At 48.4% G+C, this 23,917-nt stretch overlaps 1 protein-coding gene across 3 annotated transcripts in view; it reads left to right on the top strand.

Annotated features, from left to right (window-relative positions):
- Window positions 1-16,792: 16,792 nt before the first annotated feature.
- The window catches only part of LOC138248864 (zinc finger protein interacting with ribonucleoprotein K-like), a 123,895-nt gene continuing 116,770 nt past the window's right edge, over window positions 16,793-23,917 (top strand). Inside the window, exons 1-2 of one of the 3 annotated variants that reach the window (XM_069202821.1) lie at window positions 16,893-17,067; window positions 20,200-20,256. In XM_069202821.1, the coding sequence (XP_069058922.1) occupies window positions 17,044-17,067; window positions 20,200-20,256 (81 nt within the window). In that variant the 5' untranslated portion in view covers window positions 16,893-17,043. Of the gene's footprint in view, window positions 17,068-20,199; window positions 20,257-23,917 lie in introns of all 3 variants that reach the window. The other 2 variants (XM_069202822.1, XM_069202823.1) reach the window with 2 other exon arrangements.

Raw genomic sequence — 23,917 nt, 5'->3', positions numbered from 1 at the left:
GTACTATATACTAGGGAATTATGAGGGTGTTCCAGTGTGCCAATCAGAATTGGTGAAAATGGTCACTAGCCTGCAGTGACAATTTTAAAAGCAGAGAGAGCATAAACACTGAGGTTCTGGTTAGCAGAGCCTCAGTGATACAGTTAGGCACCACACAGGGAACACATATAGGCCACAAACTTATGAGCACTGGGGTCCTGGCAAGCAGGATCCCAGTGACATATCAAACACACTGACAAAGTAGGGTTTCCACTATGAGCACTGGGGCCCTTGCTAGCAGGATCCCGGTGAGACAGTAAAAACACCCTGGCATATACTCACAAACAGGCCAAAGGTTGGGGTAACAAGGCTAGAAAGAGGCTACCTTCCTACACCTACCATAGACAGACAATGTACCACACCACCCGCCAGAGCGTTAACACCACTGACCACGGCGGTAGCCAACAACAGCCAGGTGGAAGACAAGGTACCGCCCACCATATTATGACATAGCAAACCGCCACGATTTCCGGTACCAACGCCATCAAAAGCCTGGCAGAAACACTGCATAGAAAACGGAAGACTCTCCAACAGGTACACAGAGGACTCCGCCGTCGCCATGGATCCGGAACTTCAAGTCTTCCTGATGCTCTTCTACGCCATGATCCTTCTGAAACACCAACGCCGACGAAGACAGTGAGTACAGCCGCCTAGCACACAAGGGAGGGAGGGGGAAAAGGAGAGTGACCCACACACACGCACAATATAGACCATTCACATACACACCATACACACAACCAGCTGCAGAGTAAAACCAATGTCAGAGAATCCACGTCTAATTAAAACAAGGACCACATTGAGGTTTAAGTGACACTGTTATTTGATGTCAACAGCCACCATATTCTTCATGCGAAAACAAAAGCATCCGTCAATGTTCTGAAAGGGCCAATGACCAGTCCAAAGTCCAAAAGGCACACATGGCCACAAGGCACTGTCCATGGCCCAACATGACTCCTGACTATCCGGACACCACTGTGCAGGGGCATCATGTTGGAAATGGGCAGGCGCCTCAGGGGGAAGGAGGGTGAGGGGCACCTCAGCTGAAGTGGGGAACATGCCCACTGGTTCTGGAGAGGGCTCCATGCCCAATTGTCCCTGGTGGGGAGTGCAAGGCCACAGTCTCTGAAGTGGGGTACATGCCCACTGGTTCTGGAGGGGGCTTCATGCCCAATTGTTCCTGGTGGGGAGTGCAAGGCCACAGTCTCCGAAGTGGGGAACACGCCCACTGGTTCGGGAGGGGGCTCTATGCCCAATTGTCTCTGGTGGGTGGCCTATATGCCCTCTGCTGGAGGTGAGGGCTCCTTGCCCACTGCTGGTAGAGGTGTTACCCTGGCTGCCTCTGCTGGAGGTGAGAGCTCCTTGCCCACTGCTGGTGGAGGTGTTACCCTGGCTGCCTCTGCTGACAGTGGGGCTCCTCGCCCTCTGCTGATGAAGGGGGCCTCTTGCCTCTCTTTGCTGGTGAAGTGGGTACCTTCCCTTTCTTGGGTGGTAGAGTGGGAACTTTCCCTTTCTTGGCTCCAGAACTAGGAGGTGCCTCCACTGTCCCTGTCTCCTGTCCCTTGGTTTTCACCACCCTAGTCCTCCCTTTCTGAGGTGGAGGTGTGCTCACAGTAGGAATGGCAGCTGTCACACTCTTGGAACCCTGCTGTTACGGACAGGACGGAGGGTGGAGGGGAAAGGAAGAGGTCAAGATGGGCTAGGAAAAGCTTCTTAGGGATATTGGGGCAGGATGTGGGAGGAGGGATGGGAGTGGAGGTTGAGGGAGTGGTTGTTGGAGGTGCACGTCTGCTCTACTTGGGTGCAGGTGCATGGACAGTGTGTGAAGTGGATGGCTGTTGGGAGTCTGCGTGCGTTTATGTCTCTTAGGAGGGTGGCAGACAGGGTGGGAGAGGACAAAGGAGACGCGTGGATGGATGTTGTGGAAGTGTCTGCAAGAGAGGTGTGTGCTGCATGATGTGGTGATGGTGGCTGTTGATGCAGTGCATGCAGGTGTGAGTGCGGATATGACTGTGAGGGAGGAGGAGGAGCAGGGGGAGACAGTGGAGGCAGTGGATGTAGTTGTGTGTGCCACTTTCTGTTGTTTGTGAGTGCTGGTGACCTAAGTGTGCTGCCTGTGTTTGACTGTGCTACTCTTGTCTGATGTTTTGTGTGCATGCTTGTCTGTATGTGTGCATGGGATGGGTTGGGGTTAATGAGACTGGGACTGAGAAGTGGTAGTTGGAGGGGGGATTTGTGAGAAGGTAGCCTCTTTCTAGCCTTGTTACCCCCACTTTTGGCCTGTTTGTGAGTGTATGTCAGGGTGTTTGTCACTGTTTTCACTGTTTCACTGGGATCCTGATAGCCAGGCCTCAGTGCTCGTAGTGAAAACACTATGTTTTCAGTATGGTTGTTATGTGTCACTGGGATCCTGCTGGTCAGGACCCCAGTGCTCATAGGTTTGTGGCCTATATGTATGTGTCACTGGGACCCTGTCACACAGGGCCCCAGTGCTCATAGGTGTGCATGTATATGTTCCCTGTGTAGTGACTAACTGTCTCACTGAGGCTCTGCTAACCAGAACCTCAGTGGTTATGCTCTCTCATTACTTTCAAATTGTCACTAACAGGCTAGTGACCAATTTTACCAATTTACATTGGCTTACTGGAACACCCTTATAATTCCCTAGTATATGGTACTGAGGTACCCAGGGTATTGGGGTTCCAGGAGATCCCTATGGGCTGCAGCATTTCTTTTGCCACCCATAGGGAGCTCTGACAATTCTTACACAGGCCTGCCACTGCAGCCTGAGTGAAATAAAGTCCACGTTATTTCACAGCCATTTTACACTGCACTTAAGTAACTTATAAGTCACCTATATGTCTAACCTTTACCTGGTAAAGGTTAGGTGCAAAGTTACTTAGTGTGAGGGCACCCTGGCACTAGCCAAGGTGCCCCCACATTGTTCAGAGCCAATTCCCTGAACTTTGTGAGTGCGGGGACACCATTACACGCGTGCACTACATACAGGTCACTACCTATATGTAGCTTCACCATGGTAACTCCGAAAATGGCCATGTAACATGTCTATGATCATGGAATTGCCCCCTCTATGCCATCCTGGCATAGTTGGCACGATCCCATGATCCCAGTGGTCTGTAGCACAGACCCTGGTACTGCCAAACTGCCCTTCCTGGGGTTTCACTGCAGCTGCTGCTGCTGCCAACCCCTCAGACAGGCAGCTGCCCTCCTGGGGTCCAGCCAGGCCTGGCCCAGGATGGCAGAACAAAGAACTTCCTCTGAGAGAGGGTGTGACACCCTCTCCCTTTGGAAAATGGTGTGAAGGCAGGGGAGGAGTAGCCTCCCCCAGCCTCTGGAAATGCTTTGTTGGGCACAGAGGTGCCCAATTCTGCATAAGCCAGTCTACACCGGTTCAGGGACCCCTTAGCCCCTGCTCTGGCGCGAAACTGGACAAAGGAAAGGGGAGTGACCACTCCCCTGACCTGCACCTCCCCTGGGAGGTGTCCAGAGCTCCTCCAGTGTGCTCCAGACCTCTGCCATCTTGGAAACAGAGGTGCTGCTGGCACACTGGACTGCTCTGAGTGGCCAGTGCCACCAGGTGACGTCAGAGACTCCTGCTGATAGGCTCCTTCAGGTGTTAGTAGCCTATCCTCTCTCCTAGGTAGCCAAACCCTCTTTTCTGGCTATTTAGGGTCTCTGTCTCTGGGGAAACTTTAGATAACGAATGCAAGAGCTCATCCGAGTTCCTCTGCATCTCTCTCTTCACCTTCTGATAAGGAAACGACCGCTGACCGCGCTGGAAGCCTGCAAACCTGCAACATAGTAGCAAAGACGACTACTGCAACTCTGTAACGCTGATCCTGCCGCCTTCTCGACTGTTTTCCTGCTTGTGCATGCTGTGGGGGTAGCCTGCCTCCTCTCTGCACCAGAAGCTCCGAAGAAATCTCCCGTGGGTCGACGGAATCTTCCCCCTGCAACCGCAGGCACCAAAAAGCTGCATCACCGGTCCCTTGGGTCTCCTCTCAGCACGACGAGCGAGGTCCCTCGAATCCAGCGACTCTGTCCAAGTGACCCCCACAGTCCAGTGACTCTTCAGCCCAAGTTTGGTGGAGGTACGTCCTTGCCTCACCTCGCTGGGCTGCATTGCTGGGAACCGCGACTTTGCAGCTACTCCGGCCCCTGTGCACTTCCGGCGGAAATCCTTTGTGCACAGCCAGGCCTGGGTCCACTGCACTCTAACCTGCATTGCACGACTTTCTAAGTTGGTCTCCGGCGACGTGGGACTCCTTTGTGCAACTTCGGCGAGCACCGTTTCACGCATCCTCGTAGTGCCTGTTTCTGGCACTTCTCCGGGTGCTACCTGCTTCAGTGAGGGCTCTTTGTCTTGCTCGACGTCCCCTCTCTCTTCAGGTCCAATTTGCGACCTCCTGGTCCCTCCTGGGCCCCAGCAGCGTCCACAAACGCCAAACGCACAATTTGCAGCTAGCAAGGCTTGTTGGCGTTCTTCCGGCGGGAAAACACTTCTGCACGACTCTCCACGGCGAGAGGGATCCGTCCACCAAAGGGGAAGTCTCTAGCCCTTTTCGTTCCTGCAGAAACCTCAGCTTCTTCTGTCCAGTCGAAGCTTCTTTGCACCCGCAGCTGGCATTTCCTGGGCATCTGCCCATCTCCGACTTGCTTGTGACTTTTGGACTTGGTCCCCTTGTTCCACAGGTACCCTAGATTGGAAATCCACAGTTGTTGCATTGCTGGTTTGTGTCTTTCCTGCATTATTCCTCTAACACGACTATTTTGTCCTTAGGGGAACTTTGGTGCACTTTGCACTCACTTTTCAGGGTCTTGGGGAGGGTTATTTTTCTAACTCTCACTATTTTCTAATAGTCCCAGCGACCCTCTACAAGGTCACATAGGTTTGGGGTCCATTCGTGGTTCGCATTCCACTTTTGGAGTATATGGTTTGTGTTGCCCCATCCCTATGTTTCCCCATTGCATCCTATTGTAACTATACATTGTTTGCACTGTTTTCTAAGACTATACTGCATATTTTTGCTATTGTGTATATATATCTTGTGTATATTTCCTATCCTCTCACTGAGGGTACACTCTAAGATACTTTGGCATATTGTCATAAAAATAAAGTACCTTTATTTTTAGTATAACTGTGTATTGTGTTTTCTTATGATATTGTGCATATGACACTAAGTGGTACTGTGGTAGCTTCACACGTCTCCTAGTTCAGCCTAAGCTGCTCTGCTAAGCTACCATTATCTATCAGCCTAAGCTGCTAGACACCCTATACACTCATAAGGGATAACTGGGCCTGGTGCAAGGTGCAAGTACCCCTTGGTACTCACTACAAGCCAGTCCAGCCTCCTAAATTGGTTGTGCAGTGGTGGGATAAGTGCTTGAGACTACTTACCACTCTTGTCATTGTACTTTTCATAAGAGAAAAATATACAAAACATGGTCAGTGTATATACACATAGCCAAAAAGTTTTGCATTTCCTCTTTTCACTCTTTTCTAAGTGCTGAAAAGTACTCCTAAACTTTCAAAAAGTTCTTAAAAGTTTAAAAAAGTTTTTTTCTGTCTTTCCAAAAAGTTCTGAATTTTTTTTTCTCTTTTTCTATCACTTTAACTCTCTCTAAAAAATGTCTGGCACAGGCCAAAGTGTTGATCTGTCCAAACTTGCATATGACAACCTTAGCTGGAAAAGAGCAAGGAGTCTCTGTATAGAGAGAGGTTTGAGTGTAGGGAAGAATCCTTCCTTGGAACTGTTACTTAACATGCTTAGAGAACAGGATAAGGCCATAGGTGCCCCATCTGTTGAAAAAGTACCTAATAGTTCCCAATCTGATTCAGGGACTCCCCCAGGAAAAGATTTAGGAAAGAAACTTCCTAGCCTGCCCATTACTAGACAATCTAGCATAGATGGTAATGATGATGAGCCACACCAAATAAATAGTGTTGTCTCACATCATAGCAAAAGCATTTATTCTCACCATACTGGTAGTAATGTTTCTGTAAACCAAGCTGTTAAGTTGGCTTCTGTAAGGGACAGGTCTCCTTCTGTTCATTCCCATCATAGCTCTGTTTCTAGAAATGTCCCTCCCACCAACCCTGATGACAGAATGTTAGAGAGGGAACTCAATAAGTTGAGGGTGGAACAAACCAGACTGAAGCTTAAAAAACAACAGCTGGATTTGGATAGACAGTCTTTTGAATTAGAGAAGGAAAGACAGAAGTTGGGTTTAGATACCCATGGTGGCAGCAGCAGTATTCCCCATAGTCATCCTGCAAAAGAGCATGATTCCAGGAATCTGCACAAGATAGTTCCCCCTTATAAGGAGGGGGATGACATTAACAAGTGGTTTGCTGCACTTGAGAGGGCCTGTGTTGTACAGGATGTCCCTCAAAGGCAGTGGGCTGCTATCCTATGGCTATCATTTAGTGGAAAGGGTAGGGATAGACTCCTTACTGTGAAAGAAAGTGATGCCAATAATTTTACAGTTCTTAAGAATGCACTCCTGGATGGTTATGGCTTAACCACTGAACAGTACAGGATAAAGTTCAGAGAGACCAAAAAGGAGTCTTCACAAGACTGGGTTGATTTCATTGACCATTCAGTGAAGGCCTTGGAGGGGTGGTTACATGGCAGTAAAGTTACTGATTATGAAAGCCTGTATAACACAATCCTGAGAGAGCATATACTTAATAATTGTGTGTCTGATTTGTTGCACCAGTACCTGGTAGACTCTGATCTGACCTCTCCCCAAGAATTGGGAAAGAAGGCAGACAAATGGGTCAGAACAAGGGTGAACAGAAAAGTTCATACAGGGGGTGACAAATATGGCAATAAGAAGAAAGATGGTGAAAAATCTCAAGATAAGCATGGGGATAAGGGTAAAACCAAAGATCCCACTTCAAATCTTAAACACTCTTCAGAGGGTGGGGATAAAACAAATTCTTCCTCTTCTTCCCAACCTGCACACATTAAAAAGCCTTGGTGCTTTGTGTGTAAAAATAGAGGCCATAGGCCAGGGGATAAGTCCTGTCCAGGTAAACCCCCTGAGCCTACCACCACTAATACATCAAGCTCTAGTGCCCCTAGCAGTAGTGGTACTAGTGGTGGGACTGCTGGCAACAGTCAAGCAAAGGGTGTAGTTGGGTTCACTTATGGGTCCATAGTAGAAACTGGGGTAGTCAGTCCCAAGACAGTTTCTGTCACACCTAGTGGCACTGGCCTTGCCACACTGGCTGCTTGTCCCCTTACAATGGATAAGTACAGGCAGACAGTTTCAATAAATGGTGTTGAGGCCTTGGCCTACAGGGACACAGGTGCCAGTTTCACTTTGGTGACTGAAAACCTAGTGCCTCCTGAACAACACATCATTGGACAACAGTATAAGATTATTGATGTCCATAACTCCACTAAGTTTCTTCCCTTAGCTATAATTCAGTTTAGTTGGGGTGGAGTTACTGGCCCTAAGCAGGTGGTGGTATCACCTAGCTTACCTGTAGACTGTCTCTTAGGTAATGACCTAGAGGCCTCATGTTGGGCTGATGTAGAGTTTTATGCCCATGCAGCCATGCTGGGCATCCCTGAGGAATTGTTCCCTCTCATTTCAAGTGAAATGAAAAAGCAAAGGAGAGAAGGCCTGAAAACTCAGGATCCCTCTCCATCAACAGGTAAAAAGGGTATCACAGTATCCCCTAACCACCCTACCATTCAGGATACTATTCCTGTGGTGGGAGAAACCTCTCCTGGGGTGGCACCTGTTCCAAGGGAATCATCAGCTGGCAAAGCTGGACTCCCTGAGGTGGAAGTACCTCTCTGTGGGATAACTAACATTGGTGAGAAAAACAGCACCATTTTAGTTAACATGGAGCATCCCTCCAACCCTCCCAGAGAAACTTTAGTGCAGAAACCCTGCACTACCTCACAACACTTAGGACAGCATCCCTGCACTAGTGTGGAGCTCATAGGACAGCATCCCTGCCCTGCTCCAACTCAAGAGAAACAGCATCCCTGTTCTCTCTTCCAGCCAGATGGACAAAGTTTTTGCCCAGCTATGGCTTTTCTGAGACAGCATCCCTGTCTGCCATTTCCATCACTACAAATAGGTTCAGTGGACAATTCCCACTGCTCTAAACTAAAACTTACTGATAGAAACTCTGAAAATACATCTTCACATTGTTGCTTAGCTAAAAATCTTCAAACAGGGTGGTTTACATCCCCACAGGGAAGTAACCATATAGTGGATGATAAAGGGAGTAACCAGTCTATTGCAGAGCTACTCTCTACTTATCACCACTTAGACAATAAAGTCTCAACTGGCCAAGGTTAGCCTTATTGTCCTTCGTTTGGGGGGGGGTTGTGTGAGAAGGTAGCCTCTTTCTAGCCTTGTTACCCCCACTTTTGGCCTGTTTGTGAGTGTATGTCAGGGTGTTTGTCACTGTTTTCACTGTCTCACTGGGATCCTGATAGCCAGGCCTCAGTGCTCATAGTGAAAACACTATGTTTTCAGTATGGTTGTTATGTGTCACTGGGATCCTGCTGGTCAGGACCCCAGTGCTCATAGGTTTGTGGCCTATATGTATGTGTCACTGGGACCCTGTCACACAGGGCCCCAGTGCTCATAGGTGTGCATGTATATGTTCCCTGTGTGGTGCCTAACTGTCTCACTGAGGCTCTGCTAACCAGAACCTCAGTGGTTATGCTCTCTCATTACTTTCAAATTGTCACTAACAGGCTAGTGACCAATTTTACCAATTTACATTGGCTTACTGGAACACCCTTATAATTCCCTAGTATATGGTACTGAGGTACCCAGGGTATTGGGGTTCCAGGAGATCCCTATGGGCTGCAGCATTTCTTTTGCCACCCATAGGGAGCTCTGACAATTCTTACACAGGCCTGCCACTGCAGCCTGAGTGAAATAACGTCCACGTTATTTCACAGCCATTTTACACTGCACTTAAGTAACTTATAAGTCACCTATATGTCTAACCTTTACCTGGTAAAGGTTAGGTGCAAAGTTACTTAGTGTGAGGGCACCCTGGCACTAGCCAAGGTGCCCCCACATTGTTCAGAGCCAATTCCCTGAACTTTGTGAGTGTGGGGACACCATTACACGCGTGCACTACATATAGGTCACTACCTATATGTAGCTTCACCATGGTAACTCCGAAAATGGCCATGTAACATGTCTATGATCATGGAATTGCCCCCTCTATGCCATCCTGGCATAGTTGGCACAATCCCATGATCCCAGTGGTCTGTAGCACAGACCCTGGTACTGCCAAACTGCCCTTCCTGGGGTTTCACTGCAGCTGCTGCTGCTGCCAACCCCTCAGACAGGCAGCTGCCCTCCTGGGGTCCAGCCAGGCCTGGCCCAGGATGGCAGAACAAAGAACTTCCTCTGAGAGAGGGTGTGACACCCTCTCCCTTTGGAAAATGGTGTGAAGGCAGGGGAGGAGTAGCCTCCCCCAGCCTCTGGAAATGCTTTGTTGGGCACAGAGGTGCCCAATTCTGCATAAGCCAGTCTACACTGGTTCAGGGACCCCTTAGCCCCTGCTCTGGCGCGAAACTGGACAAAGGAAAGGGGAGTGACCACTCCCCTGACCTGCACCTCCCCTGGGAGGTGTCCAGAGCTCCTCCAGTGTGCTCCAGACCTCTGCCATCTTGGAAACAGAGGTGCTGCTGGCACACTGGACTGCTCTGAGTGGCCAGTGCCACCAGGTGACGTCAGAGACTCCTGCTGATAGGCTCCTTCAGGTGTTAGTAGCCTATCCTCTCTCCTAGGTAGCCAAACCCTCTTTTCTGGCTATTTAGGGTCTCTGTCTCTGGGGAAACTTTAGATAACGAATGCAAGAGCTCATCCGAGTTCCTCTGCATCTCTCTCTTCACCTTCTGATAAGGAAACGACCGCTGACCGCGCTGGAAGCCTGCAAACCTGCAACATAGTAGCAAAGATGACTACTGCAACTCTGTAACGCTGATCCTGCCGCCTTCTCGACTGTTTTCCTGCTTGTGCATGCTGTGGGGGTAGCCTGCCTCCTCTCTGCACCAGAAGCTCCGAAGAAATCTCCCGTGGGTCGACGGAATCTTCCCCCTGCAACCGCAGGCACCAAAAAGCTGCATCACTGGTCCCTTGGGTCTCCTCTCAGCACGACGAGCGAGGTCCCTCGAATCCAGCGACTCTGTCCAAGTGACCCCCACAGTCCAGTGACTCTTCAGCCCAAGTTTGGTGGAGGTAAGTCCTTGCCTCACCTCGCTGGGCTGCATTGCTGGGAACCGCGACTTTGCAGCTACTCCGGCCCCTGTGCACTTCCGGCGGAAATCCTTTGTGCACAGCCAAGCCTGGGTCCACGGCACTCTAACCTGCATTGCACGACTTTCTAAGTTGGTCTCCGGCGACGTGGGACTCCTTTGTGCAACTTCGGCGAGCACCGTTTCACGCATCCTCGTAGTGCCTGTTTCTGGCACTTCTCCGGGTGCTACCTGCTTCAGTGAGGGCTCTTTGTCTTGCTCGACGTCCCCTCTCTCTTCAGGTCCAATTTGCGACCTCCTGGTCCCTCCTGGGCCCCAGCAGCGTCCAAAAACGCCAAACGCACGATTTGCAGCTAGCAAGGCTTGTTGGCGTTCTTCCGGCGGGAAAACACTTCTGCACGACTCTCCACGGTAAGAGGGATCCGTCCACCAAAGGGGAAGTCTCTAGCCCTTTTCGTTCCTGCAGAAACCTCAGCTTCTTCTGTCCAGTCGAAGCTTCTTTGCACCCGCAGCTGGCATTTCCTGGGCATCTGCCCATCTCCGACTTGCTTGTGACTTTTGGACTTGGTCCCCTTGTTCCACAGGTACCCTAGATTGGAAATCCACAGTTGTTGCATTGCTGGTTTGTGTCTTTCCTGCATTATTCCTCTAACACGACTATTTTGTCCTTAGGGGAACTTTGGTGCACTTTGCACTCACTTTTCAGGGTCTTGGGGAGGGTTATTTTTCTAACTCTCACTATTTTCTAATAGTCCCAGCGACCCTCTACAAGGTCACATAGGTTTGGGGTCCATTCGTGGTTCGCATTCCACTTTTGGAGTATATGGTTTGTGTTGCCCCTATCCCTATGTTTCCCCATTGCATCCTATTGTAACTATACATTGTTTGCACTGTTTTCTAAGACTATACTGCATATTTTTGCTATTGTGTGTATATATATCTTGTGTATATTTCCTATCCTCTCACTGAGGGTACACTCTAAGATACTTTGGCATATTGTCATAAAAATAAAGTACCTTTATTTTTAGTATAACTGTGTATTGTGTTTTCTTATGATATTGTGCATATGACACTAAGTGGTACTGTGGTAGCTTCACACGTCTCCTAGTTCAGCCTAAGCTGCTCTCCTAAGCTACCATTATCTATCAGCCTAAGCTGCTAGACACCCTATACACTAATAAGGGATAACTGGGCCTGGTGCAAGGTGCAAGTACCCCTTGGTACTCACTACAAGCCAGTCCAGCCTCCTACAGGATTATTAGGAACAGAGGCACTGGCTGCCATCAGAGAGGAGGCCAGAGCCTGAAACGATCTCTGTAGGGCTGCCAAGCCACCATGGATGCCCTCCAGGAACGCATTGCCTCATCTTTGATGCCAGCCCCTGGATGGCATTCACTATGGTTGACTGCCCTACAGAAAGAGAGTCAGTATTGTCACCTCCTGTCTCCGCCGTGGTGCCCCCCTTGCCGTTCGTCCCACTGGTCCCCTCGGCGTCGGTGGACTCTGCCTCCTGTGGGATGCAGTTCCCTCAGTTGCCGGTGCCCCTGCTCCTCCGCCAGATGATGCTAATGCACACATGGACAGGATGACAGAAGAAAATGGGGTGGGAGAGAGAAAGGGAGCACTGGGTCAATTACAGCACCAACACCATAGATGTCATACATATTACCATCACACACAGCGATTAGGATTGGGCAATATGCATCACACTGGCAATCCATTGGCTACGTACCACACCAAGATGAGAGCCAACCACCTCCAACTGCACCTCTTCTGGGACCCACTAAGCCCTGTCTGACCTGGAATGCCACCTAGCTGGAATACAAGATTTTGCTATACACCCATTTACCTTGTGCTGGACTATGCAGCAATGTCTGAACTGGCATTAAGGGGCACCCACTTAGTGAAACCCACCGCCAGGATCCCATGCCAGCCAACAAAAATGGTTGTCACGCTCACTGTACTCACCCCTTTGTGGCTGCAGTGCTGCCCTCAAGCGCCCATCCAGCTCTGGGTAGGCCACCGCCAGTATGCAGGCCATCAGGGGGGTCAGGTTCCGATGGGCACCCCGCCCTCGTTGGGAGGCCATCCCCAGCTGGACCTCTGCGGTCTTCCGTTCCCAGCGTCTCAGGTCCTCCCTCCTTTTCCTGCAGCGGGTGCTTTGCCTGCTATAGACCCCCAGGGTCCGCACGTCCTTGGAGATGGCACGCCACAATCCTTTCTTGTGATGGGCGCTGACCTGCAGAGGTAATACAGACAGGAGGACATCATTAACCATACAATCCGGCCTGTCACACGTATGGCTCACAAATTACATTTCCAACTCCATTGCCACACACATCTCCTGGAGCCCTGCATGTACATTATGTAGATGGCTGGCCTGGCTTATAGTGGGTACCTTGTGGTACTTACACGCTGTGCCAGGTCCAGTTATCCCTTATTAGTAGAACAGAGGTGTTTCTAGCAGCTTAGGCTGATAGAAGGTAGCTATGGCAAAGCAACTTAGGCTGAACTAGGAGACATGCAAAGCTCCTACTGTACCACTTATATAGCACAATATCATAAGAAAACACAATACTCAGAGTTACTAAAAATAAAGGTACTTTATTTTAGTGACAATATGCCAAAAGTATCTCAGAGAATACTCTCACTTAGGAGGTAAGTAATATACACAAGTTATATGTACACAAAACCAAAACAGGTAAGTAACAGTAAGAAAAGTAGTGCAAACAATGTAGAATCACAATAGGATGCAATAGGTGAACATAGGTCTAGCGGCAACACAAACCATATACTCCAAAAGTGGAATGCGAATCACGAATGGACCCCAGACCTATGGGAGGTTGTAGAGGGTCGCAGGGACTGTGAGAAAACAGTAAGGGTGTCCAAAATACCCCACCCCAAGACCCTAGAAAGTAGGAGTAAAGTTACCCTACTACCACAGAAAGACACAATAGTCGTGATAGGAGGATTCTGCAAGAACCACAAGCACCAGCAAAACACTGAAGACGGATTCCTGGACATGAAGACCTGTAAAGGAAGGGGACCAAGTCCAAGAGTCGCTATAGTGTCAGGGGGGGCAGGAGCCCAGGAAACCCCGGATGAAGGTGCAAAGGGCTGCCTCCGGGTGGAAGAAGCCGAAGATTCTGCAACAACGAAAAGGGCTAGGAACTTCTCCTTTGGAAGGAAGATGTCCCACGGTGTGCTGGATGAAGAAGAAGTGTTTCCATGCAGAAATACCGCAAACAAGCCTTGCTAGCTGTAAGGGTCGCGGTGGAGGTTTGTGGGTGCTGCTGGGGACCAGGAAGGACCAGGATGTTGCCCCTTGGAGGAGGAGACAGAGGGGGCACTCAACAACTCAGAGAGCCCCTGCAGAAGCAGGCAGCACCCGCAGAAGTACCGGAGCAGGCACTTGGAAGTTCTGTGAACTCAGAGTCACAAAAGGAGGGTCCCACAACGTCGGAGTCCAACTCAGCGGGTTGAGCACTGCAGGACGGAGTGCTGGGGACCCAGGCTAGGCTGTGCACAAAGGAATCCTTGGAGAACTGCACAGAAGCCGGAGCAGCTGCAAATCACGCAGTACATAGGTTTGCTGTCTGCCGTGGGGAGGGAAGGACTTACCTCCACCAAATTTGGACAGAAGGGCCATTGGACTGTGGGAGACACTTGGACCCAGTTCCTGTGTTCCAGGGACCACGCTCGTCAGGATGAGAGGGGACCCAGAGGACCGGTGATGCAGTCTTTTGGTGCCTGCGTTAGCAGGGGGAAGATTCCGTCGACCCACAGGAGATTTCTTCTTGGCTTCCAGTGCAGGGTGAAGGCAGACAGCCCTCAGAGCATGCACCACCAGGAAACAGTCGAGAAAGCCGGCAGGATGAGGCACTACAATGTTGCTGGTAGTCGTCTTGCTACTTTGTTGTGGTTTTGCAGGCATCCTGGAGCAGTCAGCGGTCGATCCTTGGCAGAAGTCGAAGAGGGAAGTGCAGAGGAACTCTGGTGAGCTCTTGCATTCGTTATCTGAGGAATTGCCCAGAGGAGAAACCCTAAATAGCCAGAAAAGGAGGTTTGGCTACCAAGAAATGGGGGTTGGCTACCAAGAGAGGTAAGCACCTATCAGGAGGGGTCTCTGACGTCACCTGCTGGCACTGGCCACTCAGAGCAGTCCATTGTGCCCCAACACCTCTGAATCCAAGATGGTAGAGGTCTGGGACACACTGGAGGAGCTCTGGGCACCTCCCCTGGGAGGTGCAGGTCAGGGGAGTGATCACTCCCCTTTCCTTTGTCCAGTTTTGCACCAGAGCAGGCCTGGGGGATCCCTGAACTGGTGGAGACTGGCTTATGCAGAGATGGGCACCATCTGTGCCCATCAAAGCATTTCCAGAGGCTGGGGGAGGCTACTCCTCCCCAGCCCTTCACACCTATTTCCAAAGGGAGAGGATGTAACACCCTCTCTCAGAGGAAATCCTTTGTTCTGCCTTCCTGGGACTGGGTTGCCCAGACCACAGGAGGGCAGAATCCTGTCTGAGGGGTTTGCAGCAGCTGCAGTGGAAACCCTGGAAATGCAGTTTGGCAGTACCTGGGTTCTGTGCTAGAGACCCGGGGGATCATGGAATTGTCCCCCCAATACTCCCAGACTCTTTATTTAAGTCCCCTATAGTTCTAAGGTTTTTTTAAGCAATCAATCAAGTACTTGTAAAGCGTGGCTATTCACCCATTAGGGTCTCAAGGCGCTGAGGGGAGGGGGGGCACTAAGTGAAGGTCAGAGGGTTAAGAGTTTGACTGATAGGTTTCCTCCCTCTCCGTTTATAATGCCTCGGTGGGATTTAAATTTAGTTTGAAAGTACCTGATGGGCACACTGTTTGAACCATTGCATAGTTGCCTGTTAAGGCTCCTTACATTTAAAACTGTGTTTCTTATAGCAATCACATCGGCTAGAGGTGTTAGTGAGCTTGAAGCTCTAAGTGTGAATCCCCCTTTTAACACTTTCCATGCTAACAAGGTGGTTTTGAGAACCAGGACAGGTTTCCTACCAAAGGTTGTGATGCCTTTCCATTTAGGGCTGTCCATCACCCTTCCATCCTTTTACTCTCCTCCCCATCTTTCTAAGGTGTAAAGGCTGCATCGTTTAGATCCAAAGAGAGCGCTGAACTCCTATGTGGACAGGACGAGAATACAGGACAGATGATCAACTCTTCGTTGGCTACGTGGGAAGGATGTAGGGCAAAGCCATCCACAAAAGAAAACTATCAACGTGGGTCATTCTTTGCATTAAAATATGTTATTCACTGGCAAAGAAGAATCCTCTTGAGGGCATTAGAGCTCATTTGACCCGAGTTAAGTCTACTACTTCTGCTTTGGCTAGAGGTGTGCCTGTTGTTGACATTTCCAAGACAGCAACTTGGGCTTCCCTTCACACTTTTGCAAAACATTACTGCTTGGATTCAGAAGTGAGGAGGAACTGCCATTTTGCCCATTCTGTGCTGCATGGTGAGGAATCTACAGGGAGATGTATCCATCAGAAGAACAAGTTACTTAACTTCTGGTGGATTGTTTGTGTGTGTGTGTGTGTATATATATATATATATATACACATATCTATATATATATATTATATATATATATTTCTGAAAAAGGATATATTGAGAAGGTATGTTTATAGAGAGATACATATATATGTAAATTTTTGTATTGAGCTTGCACGTTGTGCTTCTGATGTTGGTGTTCACCCGTTTGCCTCGAAGACACAGTGAAAAAAGTGGGTGAAACTGAAAAAAGTGGGTGAAACCGACGTCAGCATGCTGGCGAGGACTTCCTATGGCTTTGATGACGTCAGACGGAGTGACGTCAGACAGTTACGTATGTTTCTGCCCATTTTACTGGGGTCAGAATCAGTTAATCTCCCCAGTGCCTAAAAACATGCAACCATCGATTGTCTTGTAAAGTTGTCTAATGCCCGTTTGCTGAGGTCACTCCATGTAAAGCTGCAAAAAAGAAGAAACAGGAATGTGGCGTTACAGCCAGTGCTTTAAATGGGACGGTACTGTCCGGTACTGAGTAGCAGCACTTTTTTTATTTTTTTTGAGAGGGAGAGTACCGGCACTTCTCAAGAAAAACGTAATACTTTTCATTGGAGAGTACCGGCACTTCCCGGAAACAAGCAGGTACTCTGGTAAAGAGTACCTGCACTTCTGTTTTTCCATTTCAAACACTGGTAACTTACAGCCAGGACGGCCACTTTCTGATCTGGGAGAACCAGGTTCAAGTCTCGGCTGAATATCATGTGACATCGAGCAGATCACTTCATCTCCTTGTGCCTAAAAAAAAAAAAAAAAAAACATGAAAGCGCCATGTAACCGGTCCAATACATTCGGGGTGAATTCGTGATTTATAAAAACTGCAGGAACAAACCAAAGGTGGGTTGGGTTGAACTAAATTTCAGTTTACGCATGCGCTAGAGAGAAGCAACCCCTCTGTGCGCATGCTCAGTCTCAGGAGGCTGCAACGTGGTTGCTCGCCCTGTCTGTTTCCGTGCGCGCGCGCGCGCGCGGCGGGCCCGTGCTTCCTGTTGTTTGGGGCGGGGCCGCGAGGTGACCTTTGACTCGTCTTCTGCACTGGGGTGTTTATCCTTGGGGTGCAGGAGGCCCGGGCTGCTGTGGTGCTGTACGCCGCCCTCTGTCCGGTGACGCTTCAGGCTGTATCCTGACCTCCGCGTTCCGGCGGCGTTGCGGGAGAGAGATGCGCACGCAGGGCTCCGAACAAGTGAGTCACGTTCTGCACGCGCTCCGCTTTTTTTCTAGGAAAACGATCACGATATGAAATATGAGGCCTTAAAATCCTGCAATATCTCATACCATGACGTGATTGCCCGATATTGACAAAAACGTGTTCGTGCATGTGCTGTTGTCTTATGTATGAGATGAATTATTTACACAACTGCGAGCAGCGGACTTTGTGAGCTTTTTGTTAATGCTTACAGTAGCAATGGACATCAGCCTAAACGAGCCAGGACTATTGGCTTTGCCAGTGCTCTTAGCTGTATAAGATAAATGAGTACCAGTGACTTTGATCAGAATTGAACACTACTAAGGTTAGTGTAAAGAGTATTGTTCTTCTGAGGCTTAATAGCACCTGCTTCCCCCTCAACACCTCTTTCCTTTACAGTCTCTCTTGTAGACACTTCCATCCTTTCTCTTCCCACATCTTTCTGAAGTCTTCAATCTGCATCTCTCACACCTCATCTCATTCCACCCTCTTTGCATCGCCCTCACCTCACCTTTGTCATGCACACGCCGCTCACCGGTAAGCACTGCCCTTTCGTTTACTTTTACCCTGTCAGTATTTCGACAACAGTACCCTTTTCACACACGTTCACATGATATCACCAGAAGTGGGCGAGCCAACAAATTAACAGTTGTGTCAAAGGCCTGGTTGGGCTCTGAGAGCCCATGCACGAGCAGATCCTTCAACATACAATCTATATCATGCAACAAACACGTTAAATTATGAGTCTCCCAAAAAAGCAAAAAGTTTTTTTTTTCTTCTTTTTAACATGCAGACCCGTTTCCCCTTAATACGTCCCATTGTTTTTTGTACAGCGCTCACCCTGAACTTGCATATTGGAAGATGACACACTTAACGTTTGAACCTTTTAATAAAGTGAAAGCCTCATCACTCAAAGATGGCTGCTTCATTCACATTAGCCTGACGTCTTTTCTTTCCTCGTTTCCATTGGTTTCTATAGACGGCTTTTTTTTTTTTAGAAAGCTTGCACAGGCTTCTGTTTGACAGAGAGGGACATCTATTATGTTATGTGTATATGTAGAGCTCGTGGCACACACTCTGGAGAGTAGCCTGGCGCTGAAAGCAGGAGGTATATGGGCCAAACCAGAGTCATGAGTTAGGTGAAGAGCCATGTCTTCAGTTGCAGGCGAAATTCAAGAACTGAAGAGGGGTCACTGATGTGTAGGAGCAGGTTGTTGCAGGCTTTGTTGGTGCGGTAGGAGAAGACAAAACTGCTGTCTCTGGTTCTTGTTAGGCACATGATGTGTGCAAGCAGGAGTCTTGCTGGGTGAGGTGTTTGGCTGGTCATGGTGAGGTAGTTGTCGACTTATATTCCAAGGTTTTTCTCTTGGTTGGGCATGGCTCCGAGTTCTGCAAGCCACCAGGTCAATTCCCATAGTGAGGTGTCTTTGCTGAAGATGGCTTGTTGAGCTTGCGGCATTTGTTTTTCATATATCTTGCAACTTCAGACATGCATACATGAAGAAGTTGATCAAGGTGTTCTGTGCATTGTTGTATAGGGACAGGATAAACTGGGTATCATCTGCGTAAAATATGACCTTGAACCCGCAGGCAAAGGCGATGCTGATGAGTGGGGCTATGTAATGGCTGCTTTTAAGAATCATTAGCTCTAGAGCAGCACATGCCTCTTTTAAAACACTACTGATTAGAGACTGTATTAAAGAGTGATTGCTCATTGTGACTGGGGTTCTTAGCCCTACTAAAAAAGAGACATAATCTAGAACAATGTGGTATATTTTAAGCACATAATTTGAGTCTAGAGGAGAAAAGGCACTTCCAGGCAGTGGGTGGACACCATTTTTTTTTGTCGCACACTGTTTCTTCCCACAACACTCTGAAGATGATTCTGTATCGTTTTATCTTTAATAAGTTTACTGGTTAGAGTATTACCAGCTGTAGGCATTCTCCAGTATTGGGGTATCTTTCATAGATTCACATGCTTGAATCACTCCTCATCGTTGAAGTGGGAGTCCCACGGTATCCTAGTAAGCAGTATATATCAGGATTGCATATATTGCCTTCATCCATCCCACAAGGCGAAAGGCTGCAAGATTTGCTGAACTTTTTCTTCAAAAACCCTCAAAGACCGTGAGGGTAGACTTCTACTTCAGCCCACTTACCAACAGCATCAACCCTACAGAGCACCTCTGTCAGCAGCCTATGCTAAAAAGGAATAAAGAAGAAGACAACCTAAGTCAACCAGAGACACCACTAGAAAACTGTGATCAATGTAATGGCTACAACCCCTACTTAGTTTCTGCTTGGTGCTAGAATTTCCCAGTATTTACATCACTGGGCCAACATAACTATGGACAGATGGGTCCTAGATCTCATCAAACATAGCCATACCTTGGAGTTTACTCAAATTCCACCTCAAACTCCACCAACAAAATTCCTCCTATCTCCCCTTCATCTCCTTCGCAAGGAGGTTTTAACTATGTTGTCAAAAGGAGCCATAGAACAGGTTTCCCACTCTCAAAGGGGACAGGGATTTCATTCCTGTTTTTTCCCTTGTGAGGAAGAAGTCAGAGGTGTAGTGTCCTATTCTCGACCTCAGGAAACTGAACAAGTACCTGAAGAAACAATCTTTTCTTATGGTTTCCCTCCAGGAAGTTCTACAACTTCCCAACCAAGGAAACTTTCTTCCCAACCTCAATCTCCAAGATGCCCATTTTCACATTCCCATCCACCCCAATCATCGCAAGTATCTCAGACTCGCTGTGGCTGATACACATTACCAATTCAAAGTCCTACCCTTCGATCTTCAATCTGCTCCCCGGATATTTATGAAATCTTTTGCCCCAGTGGAGGCCCACAAACGACAACAAGGCATTCCAGTTTTTCCTTACTTCGACAACAAGCTGATAAAGGCTTCATCTTCCTGTAGCCCCCCCCCTCTTTCGTCGGCCGTTTGTCCCTTGTCAATAGTAACTAAGATGCTCTCTCTTTCTAATGATACAATTGTTATATTGTAGTTTTGGGTTAGTACAGAAAAAATGGTGGCTTAGGTTCTTGTGTTTTTCTTCTTCCTTTATTCCTTCTTTTAATTTCCTCGTTTTTGGGTAACAGGTTTTCGCTTTTTCCCCCCAGGGGTTGGTTGCACCAGAGGACCTCACCTTGAAAACAGGAAAGGGTACAAGGCGTCCGGTAAGCGTTTCTATAGATTTTAGAAGAGGGGTGGGGCTAGTGAGGGACAACCAGGAAGGAACCTTTATCGTGAATTTATATTTGGTAGTTGCTCTGAGGTGCATAGGAAAATACCCAGTGTTACTTAGGGTGGGTGGTTTCACATGCACTCCTCAGTGATCCTGGCCCCCTTTCCCCACTCTTTCTCTACCCCTTTCCTCCCCCTAGGAGGAACCGTACTTTGTTCAACCACGTTCCTCGTGGAATGTAGCTGGGAGTAGGCACCGGCTGTCCTCTGGTGCTCGGTCTTCGCCTCCTCTCACTCCGGTCTTTCTGTTCTGGCTCTCCTTGCTCCTCCCATCTGCATGGTCTCCACTGTCCTGGCTCCTCTTGTCCTCGGTGCCTCCGCTATTCCCGCTCTTCACCTTCGCCTTGTCACTGCTGTCCACGCTCCTCGGCTCTCCTCTCGCTCCCGTTGTCTCTGGCATCCTCCTCTTCAATCCCTGTAACCCGGAAGTCGTAAAGCCTTCAGGGTGAGGAACTCCTCCCGGGGACTGGGTGAGCGGCCCCTTTTCCACAGCATTGTCCAAGGCGTTCTCTTCACTCGGCGCTTCCCGGGCACACTGCACCCCACCTAAGCATGGCTGATCGGGCCATGACGATGGCATGAGGGAGAAGAAATCTGCTGTTGTCTGGCTTTTCCGTGGAATATGCATTGTCTGAAACAAGAAAGGTTGGAGGGCCAAAAACCATCTTAGTACCCTTGGGTCTCTATCCTTATAGCGAGCAAGCCAGGTAAGCGGTGCATGATCAGTCAGCAGTGTGAAGGAACGTCCCAAGAGATAATACTGGAGTGCCTCAATTGCCCATTTGATACACAAGCATTCCTTCTCTATGGTGGGGATCAGAAGTTTGTGAGGTAAAAGCTTTCTATTTATATAGGCCACAGGGTGAAGTTGGTGGGAATCATCCGGTTGGGAAAGGACTGCCCCGAGTCCCTGGTTGGAGGCATCAGTCTGTAAGACGAATGGTAGGGCAAAATCGGTGCATCTGAGGACGGTGTTAGTACATAGGACTGTTTTAAGTAAGTCAAAACTTTCACGTTCCAAGTCTGTGAGGTTTCCCAGTTTGTTGGGACGGGTCTTCTTCAAGAGCTCCATGAGAAGGGGCAGCTTTACTGGAAAACTGTGGGAAGAATCGCCTGTAATTCCCAATTAATCCCAAAGAGGAGCGGACTTCTTTCTTGGTTGTGGGTTAAGGCAGGTTCCTGGTGTCTTGTACTTTTTCTATCTGGGGATGGATATGACCCTTTGATATGTTATACCCTAAGTATTGTGTAGAATCTCTGGTTAGATGACATTTCTCAGGATTGGCTGTTAAGGCTGTCCTGCGAAGGGAATCCAATAAGTTTGTTAGGTGGACCAAATGGGCGTCCCATGAAGGGCTATATACCACAGTATCATCCAGGTAAGCAGCTGCATGGGTTTTGTGTTTTTTGTAGTATAATGTCTATCAACCTCTGAAAGATGGCGGGGCCCCATGAAGTCCGAAGGGCATAACCCGGAACTGACGTAACCCTGAAGAAGTGGAGAAAGTGGTTTTCTCCCAGTCCTTTTCCGTCTGAGTTATTTGCCAGTATGCCTTTGTGAGGTCTATAGTGGATAGATATTGAGCTTTACCTAGTTTTTCAACAAGTTCATCTACTCTGGGTATGGGATATGCATCGAACTTTGCTGTTTCATTCAGTTGGCGGAAATCAATGCAAAACCAAACCGTTCTATTCAGTTTAGGGACCAGAACGATAGGGGAGCACCAAGGGCTGTTGGAGGGTTCGATGATCTCACCCTTAATCATCTTTTCTATCTCTTGTTCTACAGTTACCCTTTGGCTTTCTGGTATCTGCTAATGTTGTAATCAGATGGCCTTATTTGGTTCGGTCTGTATCGTATGTTGCACCAGGGATGGTAGTCCTGGTTTTGAGGAAAATACATTGCAGTTCTGGTTCACAATTATTTTAATCTGGTTTTGTTGTTTCTTCGTGAGAGACGGACCAAAGGAAGGTAGCTTTTCCACTTCCTGATATGAGTTCGTTAGGAAGTGGATGTCCAAGGGTTGGGTGTCAGTAATCAGGAAAACTGATTGTGGTTCGGGCTGTGTGGCTTCTGGTTCCTTCCACTCTTTCAAGATATTAATGAAGAATATCTGTCTTGTCTCTTCTCGTGTGGGGTATTGACACTCTATAGGTTACAGGAGTGACTTGTTCAGAGACCGTGTAGGGGCCTTGCCATGTGGCTAGGAGTTTATACCCAGAGGTTGGGAAAAGTATGAGTACCTTACAGCCTATGGATAGATGTCTCAAGTGGTTATTCTTGTCATAGTACTGTTTTTGTTGTCTCCGACTTTTCTCCATGTGTTGGTGGACCTCCCCCCACAGTGTATGTATTTTGTCTTTTAAGGCTCAAGGGCATTCTAGTAGGGTCTTCTCCTCAACTTCTTCTCCCTCCAAGTGTTCAGCTTCCATATCAAGTAAGGTTCTGGGTTGCCTCCCGAACACTAACTCTAACGGACTATGACCAGTAGAGGTTTGTACGTGGGTACGAATGACGTCCAGGACAAGGGGAGGTTTTATGTCCCAGTCCATACCTGCCTCGGATATGTTCTTTTTCAATAGGGATTTGATGGTTTTATCATATCTTTGTACTAAACAGTCTGTTTGAGGATGATAGACAGAAGTCCAAAATTGTTTTATTCCTAGTAGGTGACCCATCCGACTCATCAGTGTGGACATAAATGGAGTCCCTCAGTCGGTCAATAGCTCTTTTGGAATCCCACCCTTGAAAAGAATTCAACCATTGCTTGTGCCACTGTTCTTGTGGTCATACTTTTTAATGGAATTGCTTCAGGATAACGCATTGCGTAATCTACCAAAAACAAAATGTATTGGTAGCCCTTGGAGGTTACTCTAGGTCCATACCCACCCGTGTGAAAGGTACTTCAGTGATGGGGAGGGTTTGTAAAAGGGGCTTTCGGAGGGATATGAGTACTAACCAGTTGACACTCTTACAGGAAGCGCAGTACTTCTGTATCTCAGAATAGACACCTGGCCAGTAGAACAGAGACCACTACATCTTGTTCCTTCCATAACAACTCCTTCCTGTCTGACTGTGGGCTAAATGGTTTACTTGTATTCGATATGTGGTAGGGACTACCAGTTGGGTCCGTAAAGAACCCTGGACTTTGGTATTCCGATACAATAAACTCCGCCACACAGTAAAATAGATTCATACCTTCTCTGGGTTGTCGAGGATGACTTGTGCCCATGCATGTTTTAGAGTGGGGTCCCCCCTCTGACAGACACAAAAACTTCCTGGGTTTTCTTCATCAGGGTGTTTTATAGAGGAGAGGGAAAAAACATTAACCTGATGGATTGAGGAATAGTTGTTGACTTCACCTTTTCTTTTTTTGGTGAAACCTATTGTTTTTGTTCTCTTAACTCCTTGGGTTTATTCGTATGTGACCCTGGTCTGATCCTCACCCTCCAGTCATCCCCTCAGAAGGCTCAAGTCTTTGTAAGAGTGAAAGGAAATCCTTATAGTCTGTTCCCAGCACCAGGTCCTCGATCAGGTGGGGAATGACTCCTACGCGGAGAGGTTCCTTTTACCCTCTCCACTCAAGCCACTGG

This window comes from Pleurodeles waltl, chromosome 8 (assembly GCF_031143425.1).
Source record: "Pleurodeles waltl isolate 20211129_DDA chromosome 8, aPleWal1.hap1.20221129, whole genome shotgun sequence".
Classification (NCBI taxonomy): domain Eukaryota; kingdom Metazoa; phylum Chordata; class Amphibia; order Caudata; family Salamandridae; genus Pleurodeles; species Pleurodeles waltl.
This window is presented reverse-complemented; position numbering and strand designations above follow the sequence as displayed.